Raw genomic sequence first — 14,537 nt, 5'->3', positions numbered from 1 at the left:
TGAGATAGATGCAGGGGTGGTTGGAGTCCTCGTAAATAAACTCCTTGAAAGAGGAGAATGAGGCTTTTCGATTTCCTCTGTCTCTTGCTGTTCTTTGCAGGGGCCCTGGACCGGATTCGGATTTCTTGAAAAGGTAGGCTTGGAATGTGAGGAGACAAGGAAGGTCCATTCCGAAATATCTAATTTGAAATTTACTCCATCATCTTTAATAACATCATTCAACCGAACAAGGTCAATTGGATTAGAAAAATCCTTAAATAATAAATTCCCCACTGCCTTGGATGGAGCTTCTAAACAATCGATATCTCCAAAATTTAGATAAAAGTTCCCACGAGTTACATCCTTTATTTCAATTGTGGCCGGCATAAACCCACATAGGTTTCTTCTAACTTGAATTTTGGCTTCCAAACAATTTGTTAGGTTAAGAGTTTCCAAGGCAATTGATTCCATACCCCCAAAGTAAGCACCTATGGCTTCGAATGTATTTCTTCCCCAATAATCCAGTAGAAGGTTCTTGATTGAAATCCAACCTCCAAAACCTTTCATTACAGCTTCAGTTTATTACCAACCTCGAGTTCAACAACTATTGGGTAAAACCTAAACCTTACTAAGGCTCTTCCATGCCTTATGGGGTTCCATTTTTTGAACAACAAATGAAAAGAACCAAACAGCTGCCATTTGCCCGGATTTGATATCAGAGTGTCCAAATCACCACTGCTGACTTTGATTAAGGCTTTATCTGCAAACAGAGGATTGATAGTGACACTGGTTTTGAAGGCCTCACTCAAAACCTTCGAAATTTCCTTCCAATCATTAAATACTAGAAGCCTTGAAATGAGCCATAAACTACTAAAATCTTCTTTGAGGACTTCATGATCTTTTTGAATCCAAAAAGACCTCCCACCTTGTTTTAATTGACTCTGAACAAAGGATTTTTGAAGTGCAACTGACTTAATCTTTGAAGGCTTTGGACATGGTTGAGAGAACCTACCTTTCACCACTTCTGAGAAGCTTTTCACTTGAAGGGCTTGCTGAACTGATGGATCTTTGAAGATATGAATGCTGGCTTCAACCATTTCCTTGAACTCTTGCCAGCCTAAACTTCCAACCCCATAAGGAACGTGAATGTTCTTTCTTCCCCCTGTGGCAGGCCACACTACACATTCTACAAACCATTTGTCATTAGCTCTGAATTTGGCTAGACGTATGAAACTCTCATCTACTCTTTCCTTTAACAAAAAGAACTCAATTGTTGAAACAAACAAAAGTCTTCTAAAGCTCTCTTTAAGCCAAATGGTTGTTGCTAAAGAAAGGAACAAGGACTGGCCTCTTTTCAAATCTTCCACTATGAATCCTGAACCCTCTTGCCACATACAAAAGAAATGACCCAAAATGCTACAACGTTTAATCTCCATGACCGGAAAACACAAAAGCCCACCACACAACAGGGCACGGGAAGGGGAACCACTGGAGAGGGAAGGAGGAAAGGGACACAATTATTGTAAGGATCCATCGGGAGAACCGGCGAGGTGGTTAGCGGAGGGGGAGGGAGGCTGAGAAGGGGCGGGGAGGGAGAGGGAGGAGGAGGAGGGAGGAGAGGGAGACTTTTTTTTGGGTATGACTATTTATTTGTGGTTGAACGTGGTTAACTTGAAACAAATTGGAGTCGATTTGAGCATCTAGACTTCAAAGGAGCAAAAATGACCAAAATGCCCCTACTTCAACGTCACAACGCTTATCCCTTGCCTAGGTCCAACGTTCGTCTGATGCCAGAAGACAGAATGTTGATGTGCAACGCTACCCTCAACATTGCAACGCTCCGAAGATTAATGCAACACCACCATTGCAACGCTTCCCTGACGCTCGTGGCATAATTTGTCAAGTGTTACAACGCTCTTTCTAGCATTGCAATGTTGCATCTATTTCTATAAATACATCTCTTCGGTTTTAGGCCAAAATATGCTGAAAATTCTTAGAGGCTGAAGGAATATGAACTTGGAGGCTATGGAGGCCGAGGAGAGGCTTTTCTATCTTCTTTTCCTTTGATGTTTTCGATATCATTAGGTTAGAATTTTAGCCTTATTTTGGATTGTAAACATGTATTGGCTTGAACTCTTGAATTTGTCTATGAATTTATGAGTTAATCTTCATCTAGTTTCTTGGATCAAGGATTCGATGTCAACTGTGAGTTTTTTGTTTTTAATTGATTCTTGCAATTCGGAATTGTGTTATCTTTGAATCTATTTAAATTTCCAAGCATGATTATTGATGTTGACTTTCACGCTTTATCGTGCATGCTAATCGGTTCTTAGTCTTGCTAAGGTCTTAAGTAGTAATAGTAAATTAGGCTTTTGATGGCTATTCCTAGAACGTCTAATTGCTAGGTTCAAAGACAGAATCGGTTAATTGAACATGGTTTTCCTGACAGTTAATCAACATAATTGAATCCTAAATCGTAATGCATGTGTTTTTAGTTCTATATGGACGCTATCAAACCCAATAGAATTTAGAGGTATGTAGACTAATAAAGGAATGGCCTTTCTGACCTTAATTAATAATTAGGACGCTTTCTCGATTAGATTCATGCTAGTTGTCCACCTTTGTAGAGACTAGTTAAATCGAATCGAGCGAGTAGTTATGCATGCATAATTCGAACGCATAGTCAATCGACAGAAAACTATGATCGAAATTATATTGAATGTCTAACTTGATCTGAAAACTAGATGAACCAATTCTTGTTTACATTTATCCCTTGCAATTTATTTTTCTGCAAGTTTCCAAATTAATCAAAACCCAAAACCAATTTTTACTATTTTTCCACAGTCAAATTTAACTTAAGAGAGAATTAATTTTATGCCTCCCTATGGTTCGATCCCGTACTTACCACTGTTGCTACGTTTTTGTAGTAATAGGAGTAGTTTGGTAGTATAAATTTTCTTTTGATTCGTGGCTCTTATGGGAATTAAACGATACCAAAGAAATGGTCCTCCCGAGGTTAGGGTTTGAGTTTGGGTCATTGAGTTTGAGTGGTTGTTTGTCTACACCGCCCACCTTAGGAGAAGCGTCGCATCCGTCTGTCTTCGTCGTCCGTCGGAAAACACCACGCATGAGGTTCACGTGCCGCCGGAAGATTTTTGCTCCGTGCAAGCGCGTAGGGGGCTTGTTTCGTGTTCCGTCAATTCAATTCATCTCGAATCCACTTTTTCGATTAGTCTGTGTTTTTGGTTCCATCAGAATCCATTCGGGTGTTAAGATATTTGAAGAATACACCTTTTGTCCTTAGGGTTTGTGGCTGTTTTGACCATTTGGTGTGATTTTACCCTATTTTTTATTCTGCCTCTTTGTTTTCATTATGGATGAGGTGAAGAATTTGGTGGTATCTATTGTGATTCCCCTAGTCTCAAAGATCACAGAAGATAAGCTAAACGGATCTAATTACTATGATTGGCATCAGACAGTTCTATTTTATTTACGAAGTATTGATATGGATAGTCATACGACTGAGAATCCACTAGAATATGATAAGAAAAGGAAAGATTGGCTTTGTGATGATGCTAGACTTTATCTTCAGATCAAGAATTCCATTGAAAGTGAGGTAATTGGTTTGGTCGATCATTGTAGTTCTGTGAAGGAACTCTTAGAGTTTTTAGAATTTTTATACTCAAGCAAAGAGCAAGTCCATAGAATGTTTGAAGTTTGTATGCAGTTCTTTCGTGCCAAACAAAAAGTTGAATCTATTACCAGCTACTTTATGAGACTTAAGAAGATAGCTGCTGAGCTTGCTTTGTTATTACCTTTTAGCCCAGATGTTAAAGTTCAACAAGCTCAGTTAGAAAAGATGGTTGTTATAATTTTTCTAAATGGACTTTTACCGAAATTTGGAATAGCTAAAACACAAATTCTTTCCAACTCTAAAATCTCGTCACTAGAAGATGCTTTCAGTTGTGTTCTTCGTATTGAGAGTTCTCAATCCTGTTTGTCTGTTCCTCAACCTAGCAGCACTCTTGTTAGCAAGAATGATAACCCCAAGGTCACTTAAGGGATGGACAACAATTTTCAAAGAACTAGTTATGATTATCGAAGATTCTATGGAGATTGTCTGTAACTACTATCGGAAGCCTGGATATTTGAAATGTGACTTTCCAACAAGCTCGGTTAGAAAAGATGGTTGTTATGATTTTTCTAAATGGACTTTCACCAAAATTTGGAATAGCTAAAACACAAATTCTTTGACTCTGAAATCTCGTCACTAGAAGATGCTTTCAGTTGTGATCTTCGTATCGAGAGTTCTCAATCCAGTTTGTCTGTTCCTCAACCTAGCAGCACTCTTGTTAGCAAGAATGATAACCCCAAGGTCACTCGAGGGATGGACAACAATTTTCAGAGAACTAGTTATGATTATCGAAAATCAGATTCTATGGAGATTGTCTGTAACTACTATCGGAAGCCTGGATATTTGAAACGTGATTGTCGGAAGTTATATAGGAATCAACGATCTTAGCATGTGCAAACAGCTTCCACCAGTGATATGACAAAGAAGTCAATTACCATTTCTGCAGATGAGTTTGCTAAATTTCAAGCAAAACAGCAATGATTGCAAGCATCATCTTCATTTAATCCTATTGTCACCATTACTGACACAAGTAATACGAAATGTCGCTTTACATCCTCTACCAAATAGGTCATAGACTCTAGTTCCACAGCTCGTATAACAGGTAATTCTAACTTATTTTCTACAACTTCGTCACCTGCCTCTTCCCCATTTGTCACTTTGGCAGATGACTCAACATCCTCTGTTCTTGGTTATGGCACCATTAACCTTACCCCATCTCTTCCTCTGTCTTCTATTTTGCATTTTCCTCAACTATTTTTCAATTTAATCTATATTAGCCAACTTACTCATTACCTTATCTATGTTTTCTCGTTTTTTTCCTTGTTATTGCTTGTTTCAGGATCATATGAAGAAGAAGACTATTGGTAGAGAATATGAGTCAAGGGGCCTTTATATTTTTTATCATCAGTTACCAAAAGTTGTGGCCTACTCTAGAATTAAATCTCTGTTTAAAGTTCATTGTCATTTGGGTCATCTGTCTTTATTCGTGATGAAGAAACTCTATCCAGAATTTCAGTCTTTTTCCTCTTTGATTTGTGATTCGTATCAGTTTGCTAAATCTCATCGCCTTAGTTCAAGTCCGAGAGTCAACAAACAAGCAAGTGCTCCATTTGAGTTAGTTCATTCTGATATTTAAGGTCCTTGCCTAATCGTTTGTAGAGTTTGCGTATGATAACAGCTATCATTCAAATATCGGAATGGCTCCGTACGAGGCTTTGTATGGTAGACCTTTCTGTATGCCAGTATGTTGGAATGAGGTTGGAGAAAGGAAGTTGATAGGATGAGAACTAGTACAACAGACTTCAGATAATGTTAAGTTTATCAGAGAAAATTTGAAGATAGCCCGAGGCAGGAATTTGAGATAAGTGACCAAGTATTCCTTAAATTATCTCTCTAGAAAGGAATACTCAGGATTGGCAGGAAAGGCTTTGCTTTGCATCGGCTGTTTGGATTGATTGTCCTCCTTTTTCGATTGAGCAAAAGGATTATTTGTGGCATTGGTAGTCGCCTGCTCAAGGGTGGCTCTTCTTTGTCCAGAATAGTTGGGAACCCAGCTTGACTTTCTAGTGAAATGTGTAGGATTGGTGGCTTCTTGCTCTTCCACTTTAGTGGCTAGAGTAATTGCACCCGAGAGGTATGCTAAGGGATAAAGGTTCACTGTTTTCTTGATGTCATCATGCAGCCCTTTGGCAAATTTTGATATTTGTTGGTGCTCTGTCTCGGGTAGATTATTTCTTGCCCCCAAATCTGTGGAACTCCTTGGTGTAATCCATGATTGACCGATTACCTTGGATGCATTCTTGATATTGATTATAGAGGATTTGTTGGTAATTGACAAAGAGGAAACATTTCTTCATTAAACGTAGAATCTTGGGCCAGCTCTTAATTGGTTGCTTCCCATAACATCGGCAGTTGTTTTGAAGCTGATCCCACCAAGCTAAGGCACCACTCTTGAGTTTGAAGGCTACTAATCTAACCTTCTTATGTTCGAGAGTGTTAGCATATTCAAAAAAAAAAATCTACATTTTTTACCCAAACAAGGAAGGATTCAACATCCATTCAACCATTGAAGCTTGGCAAATCCACCTTCATTCTAATTTCTTGACTTTCTTGGAAAGGATATGGCTGCCTTTTTGGAGGCCTATCATCATAATCTTGATCCCGTTGGTTTCTTCTTGGAGCTCTTTCTTGAAATTCTTGATTCCAAACGCCTCTTCTTGGAGCCCTCTCAAGGAATTTTTGATGTTCTAAAGCGTGGATATCATATTAATCAGAGGACTCGGAGTCTTGCATCACGAAGTCGGGCATTTGGGCTTCAAGTTAGTGCTGGAAAGGGAGTTCTAAACGTCTGCAAGGTAGTGCTGGTTCATCAGCTTCTTGGAACCCCGGCTGTCTTCTTGGTTTCCCAGGTTGTCTTCTTGGTTCCACCAGCTGTCTCTCTTCCATCAAGACCGGATGATTGATGGTCAATTTGTTGATCTAGCGAGTTAATTGACCCATCGTCTGCTGCATCTCTCTCATCATGGCAATGTTGTTCTCGACTTGCTTCTTGAAGTCTACCATGGATGCCTCAACCAACTGCAAGCGTTGATCGATGACTGTGAAACGATCCAACTCGAAGGATGTTTTCAAACCTTTGGATCAAGTGCTCTAATACCAAAGTTGGTGCACACTAGAATTCTCAAAAAATGCCTCAATGTGTTATTGAATTCAAATGTTCAGGACAGCCCTATTTATAGGCTTTGTACATAGGCTTTGTACAGAAGAGTTAGTTAGGGTTAGACTAACTTAACTTAGGTTACAAAAGAGACTAAGGAGTTGAAACATTCTTTTTACCGTTGGTAAAAGATAATAAAGAAAGGAAAGACCTAGACTTAAAGAATTGTACAAGAACATTATAACTAAACAAGATTGTTCAAGATTTGAACAAGATCCTCTAAAGATAATACATCACATGTCCTCCACCACTGGCTTCTTCGACATCTGATCCAGGATCAGTGATGACCATTACCCTTCGAAAAGGTAAATGCACTTGTACTTATCCTATTTCTTTGTTTGTTTCATATAATCGGTTGTCCTCGCCCACATATTCTTTTATTACATCCCTCAATTCCACCTCTATTCCTAACTCTGTTCATGAAGTTTAATCTCATCCTAGCTAGCATAGTGCAATGATTGAAGAGATGACTGCTTTTGATGATAATGGTACCTAGGATTTAGTCTCTCATCCTGCAGGTAAGAGGCAATTGGGTGTAAAATGGTGTTTGTTGTCAAGGTTAATCCTAATGAAACAATGGCTCGGTTGAAAGCTCGTCTTATTGCCAAAGGTTATGTCCAAGTCCATGGGACTGATTATTTAGATACGTTTTCTTGAGTTGCCAAATTAACCTCCATCCGTCTCTTTCTTTCCATGGCTACTACCCACAATTGGCCTTTGCATCATCTTGACATACAGAATGCTTTTCTTCATGGTGATCTTCAAGAAGAAGTTTATATGGACCAATCACCTGGGTTTGTTGCTCAGGGGGAGAGTGAAAAAGTATGTCGACTTCGGAAATCTCTGTATGGTCTGAAATAAAGTCCACGTGCATGGGTTGGTAAGTTTAGTCAAGCACTTGAAAGTTTTGGTATGAAGAAAAGTACGTCTAATAATTTTGTTTTCTATTGACGATCTGATAATGGTATTACTTTGCTTGTTGTGTATGTTGATGATATTGTTATAACTGGAAATGATGCATCATGTATATCTTCCCTCAAGACTTTCCTTCAAGGTCAATTTCATACGAAAGATTTGGGACGATTAAAGTATTTTATGGGCATTGAAGTAATGAGAAGCAAGAAAGGCATTTACTGGTCAAAACAAAAATATATAATTGATTTGTTGTGTGAGACAGGAAATCTAGGAGTCAAACCATGTAGTACTCCGATGATACCAAATCTGCAACCGGCTAAAGGAGAATTATTTAAAGATCCTGAAAGATATAGAAGATTAGCTAGAAAATTAAATTATTTAACAGTGACATGACCAGACATCACTTATTCTGTAAGTATTGTGAGTCAGTTTATGTCTTCTCCTACCGTGGATCATTGGGCTGCAGCAGAACAAATTCTATGTTATCTGAAACCTACACCTGGATGTGGGATCTTATATAAAGATCATGGTCATAAGAAAGTTGAATGCTTTTTAGATGCTGATTGGGTTGGATCTCGAGAAGATAGGAAATTGACTTTTAGATATTGTGTTTTTGTAGGAGGAAACTTAGTATCATGGAAGAGTAAGAAATAAAATGTAGTTTCTCGTTCAAGTGCTGAGTCAATATCGAGCCATGGCACAATCTATGTGTGAAATAGTATAGATACACCAACTATTACCCGAGATGGGCTTCAGTGTTACCGTGTAAATTATAGTGTGGTAATCAAGTTGCACTTTACATTGCATCTAACCCAGTGTTTCATGAACGAACTAAATATATTGAAGTGGATTGTCATTTTATTCGCAAAAAAATACAAGGGTCGATGTCCACAGGGTATGTGAAGATTGAAGAACAATTAGGAGATATTCTTATGAAAGCGGTAAGTGGAGCAAGAATAAGCCATCTATGTAACAAGCTAAACATGATTGACATATTTGCTCCAGCTTAAGGAAGAGTGTTATAATATGTTTTTACATATTTATGTATAGTTGTCCTTTGATCGTAATTGCACATACCTAGTCTAGGGTTTGTTTGTTCCCTACATATTTGTAACTTTATTATGAATAATAGATGAGTGAAAATATATTTGAAAACTACCGAGTACAATAGAATGATGTAGAACATGGTATTATATGTCGAGTATTTGAAGAAGTTTGTAGCGTACTCTGCCCATTTTCCTCACATGGTGGAGAATGGTCTAAAGGATGCTTTTATGACGGGTTACAACCAAAGTTGCAAGCGGAGGTGATCAATAGATGAGTGTATGAAGGTCCAATCAGTTAGTGATTGAAATATTGCCCTGAAATTAGCCCTAAGTGATTTAATCGAAAATGGGCCAGCTAAAGGAGAAGCCCAAGGAAGGTCCTCCAGTGAACCCAATAACCATAGTGGCCTGAAATCGAATGTTAAATTGGTGGAGGTAGGCAGTGTATCACTGATAAGAGAAATTATGTTCGAAAGGAAACTTCCTTAAAGAAATTATCAGAGTATAAGGACAAAAGGGAAAAAGGGCTCTATGTTTAGAAGTGATGAAAAATATTTTCAGGGGCACCAATGTAAGGCAAGGGTGAAACTAGAACTCATGCTGCTAATAGCTAATGAAGGCCATGAGCTAGAGGAAGTAGAAGTGGAGGAAAGGTTGGAATCCGTAGAGGCGAAGGTCACTGAAGTTCGAACAATGTTGAATTAACGCCCAGATCAATTTGTGGTTCTCAACAAGAGGAATGATGTAAAATGCCTTTTTGCTGAGAAGAAAGTGGTTGTCCTAATTGATTGTGGAGCAACCCACAACTTTATTCACAAAAGTTAGTTGACGAACTAAAATTGTTGGTATTGTAGACAACGAATTATGGCGTGGTGGTGGGTAATGGTGCCACAATTAGAGGGAAAGGGATTTGCAAGTTAGTAACAATGGTGCTACCCAAGCTGATGGTCACTGATGATTTTCTTCCTCTGGATCGAGGTAAGTTGACGTAATTCTAGGAATTTCATGGTTATGTATCATAGGCTTCATGGGGGTTCAATGGCCTTCCTCGACTGTAACTTTTGCCCATGCAACTTCTCAAGTGACTTTGAAAGGTGACCCATCGTTGACCAAAGCTGAAGTCTCACTCCAAGTCATTGACTTGAATTTGAGAAGAAGATGATCAGCAATTCTTGATAAAGTTTCAAAAACTTAAAAGATTAGTGAAAGGGAATTGGATCTCGAAACGGAGTGCAAGCAGACAATGAAAAGTTTAAAGCTATGATTGGTTGGCCTCAACCCAAGAATGTGATAGAGTTAAAGGGGTTTCCTTGGGCTCACAGGGTATTATATGCGATTCGTCATGAATTATGGAAACATCGTCGCGCCCTTGACCAAATTATTACACCTTTGCGTGGGATGAGAAGGCAGTTCAGACTTTTGAAGAACTTAAACAAGCTATGTGATGTAATAGGATTGGGATAATTTGGTAAATTCAAGTTAATCGTGGTTAATCCTTGATTAATTACATTTTAGTTACCAAATTAGTTTTTAACCTCTTTAAGTTATCCTTTAGGATTCTTGTAATTCTCTATAAATAGATAGAAATAGATAGTTTTCCCTGTATTAGATATCTTCTTATTAATAACAGACTTTGTTTGGATTCTTGGAGATTTCTCTTCTTTGATCATTTGGGCTACATCAATTAATATGTAATAGGATTGGGATAATTTGGTAAATTCAAGTAAATCTTGGTTAATCATGTAAAGGGCTAAACCATTTTCTCTTTAACAAAATTTCTCGATCATGTCCAGAAAGTGTCCCAATTGTGTTCTCCACATGTCTAAAATTTAAAAATAAAAAAATAAAAAATTGAATTGAAAATTTTAAAATTTTAAAAATGAAAAAAAAAAAAGGACATGGAAATTTATGTATCGAACGCATGTCCAAAGCATGTTCAAACATATCCATGTCCAACATGGAAAATCCCCTTAAAATGGAGTATCCATGTTATTGCTTTGCTTCATCGATTATATCTTCTTCCTTAATTTAGAGTTTCAATAATACATTGAGTAATTTTTCTCCCAAAACTACATTTTGTAAAAATATATACATGTGTAAGAACATCAACTATGAAACGACATGTGGTAATTAAACAATACATCTGTATAGCAGGATTTAGTGACTATGAAACAGATATGCTTAAGCAGAGTCTTCAAATTGAAGATATTCAAAGTAAATAAGAGTTCTTTGAACATAAAAAGAGATAACTAAGGTAGTTTATATACCTATCAAATATTAATGCTCTGAGTGACCTATCAGCAGTATTCCGAGGTGGAGGAACTCTTTCAACAATTGCATTTAAAATTTCAGTTATACCTATTCCCTCCTGAAAAAGAATAAAAATAAAAAATTGATTGGTGCTTTAAAGTAAGGAGTACTGTGTTAAACCTCCAATTGTAGATGCATGTGCTAGAAGGGGAAAAAAGACACGGGCATGGAAAAGTAGTTGTTCTGGTGTAGGGATTATTGCAGTTATTATATTTGAATTCTGTTTTTGGTGCGAGGAAGTTATAACTTCCTTTGTTAGTTTGTTGTTAAATATGTACGGGTGGTTTGTGGTTCTAGTGAAGTTTGTGTGGAGAGATTGTGACCCTCACAAATTGGCTATAGTTGATAAGTTGTAAATTCTCACTGGAGAATTATAAGTAAATAAAGGATACCTATCATATTGATTATTCACTTCTATGGAATCCCCAATATCAGAATCTAAAAATAATAATAAACTTGAACTGGAGAAGAAATTTTTTTGTATTTTTCTTTAAAATGAATCAAATACAACTTCTTATAAAGAAAAAAGACCCTTTACCATTAAGGAAAATATATATACACACATATATTACAATACGAAAAAAATAATACAAATAGTAAACAATTAATATTATAAAAATATAAAGAAAATCTAACACACCCCCTCAGATTGGTTCGTAGATGCCTCCTATAGCTAGCTCGTTGATAAGTTTGTCAAATTGGCTTTTTGAAAGACCGTTAGTTAACATAACATCTGTTTGTTTTGTTGTCAAAAGATAAGATATGCATATTAAAGCTGGGTAGAGAAAAAAAAAAATTGTATTCATTGAGACAAGAGGATTCTCAATCATATGGGTTGCAACTAAGCAATCAATCTACACCTATATGCAAAGAGAAAATTACAGAATATACAAGGAAAGAAACCGAGTTAATGTTCAATTTACAGCTGAATGATTTTGCTTGATTTTCTACACATTACACCTGCATTGCATCAATCTTTTCCTTTAAAATGTTTGTCAACTTCAATATGTTTTGTCTAGTTATGTAAAACTAGATTATGAGTTATAGCGATGAAAACTTTGTTATTACAAAAGACTTGTATAGGAGGTTTTTTAGACAATTTCAACTCTTCATGTCTCCTGTTAAATCCATATATCCTCACAAATTTCGTAGGCTACAACTCTAAATTATGCATCAAAACTACCCCTGGCTACTACGTGTCTTTTACTTTGCCACTAAATTTCCGCCAATAAAAGTACAAGAACCAAAAGTTCACTTCTATCATTAGTACTTCCCGCTCAATCTGCATCAATATATACTTCAACTTGAAGATGGTTCTAAAATTGTTTAGACAGAAAACGTCCAAACCAAGAATTTTCCCAATTTACTTTTTTTGACCACACAAAGCACATCTTTCTCAATTTACGATTTACCCATAGCACCATTCAAATAACACAATAGTTTGAATCAAAACATTGAGCATAACATCATCATTTTTGCTAAAAAGTAGTGCAATATGCAAATTGAAGAGTAGGAACGTGGATTTGATCAAAACCCACGGTAAAGCCTTCAAAAATCACTTTGGAATAAGCATTATCAATAATCCCTTTTAGCACTTCACTGACGAGAACAAATAAAGAAAGTGGATCTCCTTGTTCTCTCAGGAGAAATAGGCAACTTGGGGAGCTTCCTCCGAAGAACTTCTAAACACTTTAAAGAACCATTCAACGTAATACAAATAAATAAATAATATATCGACACGTTTTGAGTATTTGGACTTCCATAGGGTTGAAAAGACTTCCTCATCCAAATGAGTGAAAAAAGATGACAAATAACGTGATAATGATTTAACTGACAGCTCGAGGACCACCTCCTTGAACTCAGACCTGGACCAACTATAATTGAAGAAAGACTAGATGATAGCAACATTTTTTCTTTTTTGAAACAGTAACAAGCTTTTCATTGATATAATAAAAAGAGAAAAGTGTTCAGAGTACCAGGAAACATAGAATCATACAATTCAAGATGACAACAACTGAAAGTCCATAATTTCCTCATCTAGCAAACATCGAAAATAAAATGTTCCATGAAAAAGTTTCAACATCCCAATGATCAAAAACCGAACCAATATAGGAGAAGAAACTGAAAATAGCATCAGAAATATGACTTTAAAGAAAATCTATAAAACCAAGGATCTTGCCAAAATTTCCTTCCATTGCCTAATTTGAAAGAATGGAATTGATGTAGTTTGGTTTGATTATTAGGGCTCTCTTTGTAATTTATTTGATTTGTTAGCTAGATTGTTAGTTAGTTACTGTGGTTAATATGATTAGCCATCCTTGCAATTAGAGCCCATTAGTCCATGAGCTAAGCCTATCTATAAAGGCTAAAGCCTCCCGTTAAGAACTTAGATTGATGAAACATTTTTTTTAACACGAGACAACTTTTCATTGATTGAATGAAAAGAGAGTCTAATGCTCAATAGATACAAAACTCCTTAAAGGAGAAAAAGTAAATGCAATACAATTTCAAAAATTGAAGCATAATCATTAAAGATGCAACGAAAAAAACATAGTTATACGGATGACAAAATTGAACTAATATGGGAAGAAAAAAGCTGGCCAGTTAAGACTGATGTCCTGAGAAGAGTATCCAGCAGAGGTTGTGGTAAGAGAGCACCAAAGAGAGGCGTTGAGATGTGCAGTGGCAAAAATATCTGAGCTGGAGCAACACTTTTCTTCAAAAATTCTTAAGTTTCGTTCCATCCATAAACTTGAAAGCAAAGCTTTTACTGCATAAACTTGTCATAAGGCTTTGGGCTCTACCACATAGGCAAATAAAGCCAATGAAATATGTCATTTCATCAGCTTCAATATTTAAAGAGGACAAATATACAAGATGGAAATGAGTAACTTTTAGTCTAAGGTATACCTTCAGGGCCAAATTATTTCTCACAGTCCAAAGACTTCAGTATTTTTCAGTTCTTATTGACCTTTCAAGATCAGTGTCTTATTTGACACTGCAATCAAGGTATTTGTGGACTTTTTTCTCAACCAACATACTCTCATTTCTTATTAAATATCACAAAGTGTAGAAAGAGAAAAAAAAAAGTCACGGGTAGATTATGCTTCATCGGACGACAACGTGCCAGCGGCAGAGGAAGAGGAGGAGGAGGAGGAGGAGAATCGAAACCAACCGAAAAACCACACCATCAAGGAGCCTCAATTCCCCAAGCACAAGTCGAGGCTTCAATCTCCTCCCATCAACCAGCCCTAACAACGAAATTCTCGAGTGGAAGAAGATATGGCTGCCAATGCATCTTGAGAGAGAGAAACAATTGTTTTAGGATCTTCTCTTCTCACAAGTAGAGTTCATAGATCAAGCTTGCCTCACTCTGAAACGTTCCGGATACTTTAGGGCATTTTTTGGTTTACTAGAAGTAACATTTTCACTTAAT

General features: G+C 36.9%; 1 protein-coding gene across 1 annotated transcript in view; it reads right to left on the bottom strand.

Moving 5' to 3' along the window:
- LOC120079330 (translation factor GUF1 homolog, chloroplastic) overlaps nucleotides 1–14,537 on the bottom strand; it is a 78,970-nt gene that overhangs the window by 39,797 nt on the left and 24,636 nt on the right. Inside the window, exon 8 of the mRNA XM_039033491.1 lies at nucleotides 11,059–11,159. Within this exon, the coding sequence (XP_038889419.1) occupies nucleotides 11,059–11,159 (101 nt within the window). The remainder of the gene's footprint in view (nucleotides 1–11,058; nucleotides 11,160–14,537) is intronic.

Source organism: Benincasa hispida, chromosome 6 (genome assembly GCF_009727055.1).
Source record: "Benincasa hispida cultivar B227 chromosome 6, ASM972705v1, whole genome shotgun sequence".
Classification (NCBI taxonomy): Eukaryota; Viridiplantae; Streptophyta; class Magnoliopsida; order Cucurbitales; family Cucurbitaceae; genus Benincasa; species Benincasa hispida.
The sequence above is the reverse complement of the archived record's forward strand: the minus strand, read 5'-3'. Positions and strand labels throughout refer to the sequence as shown.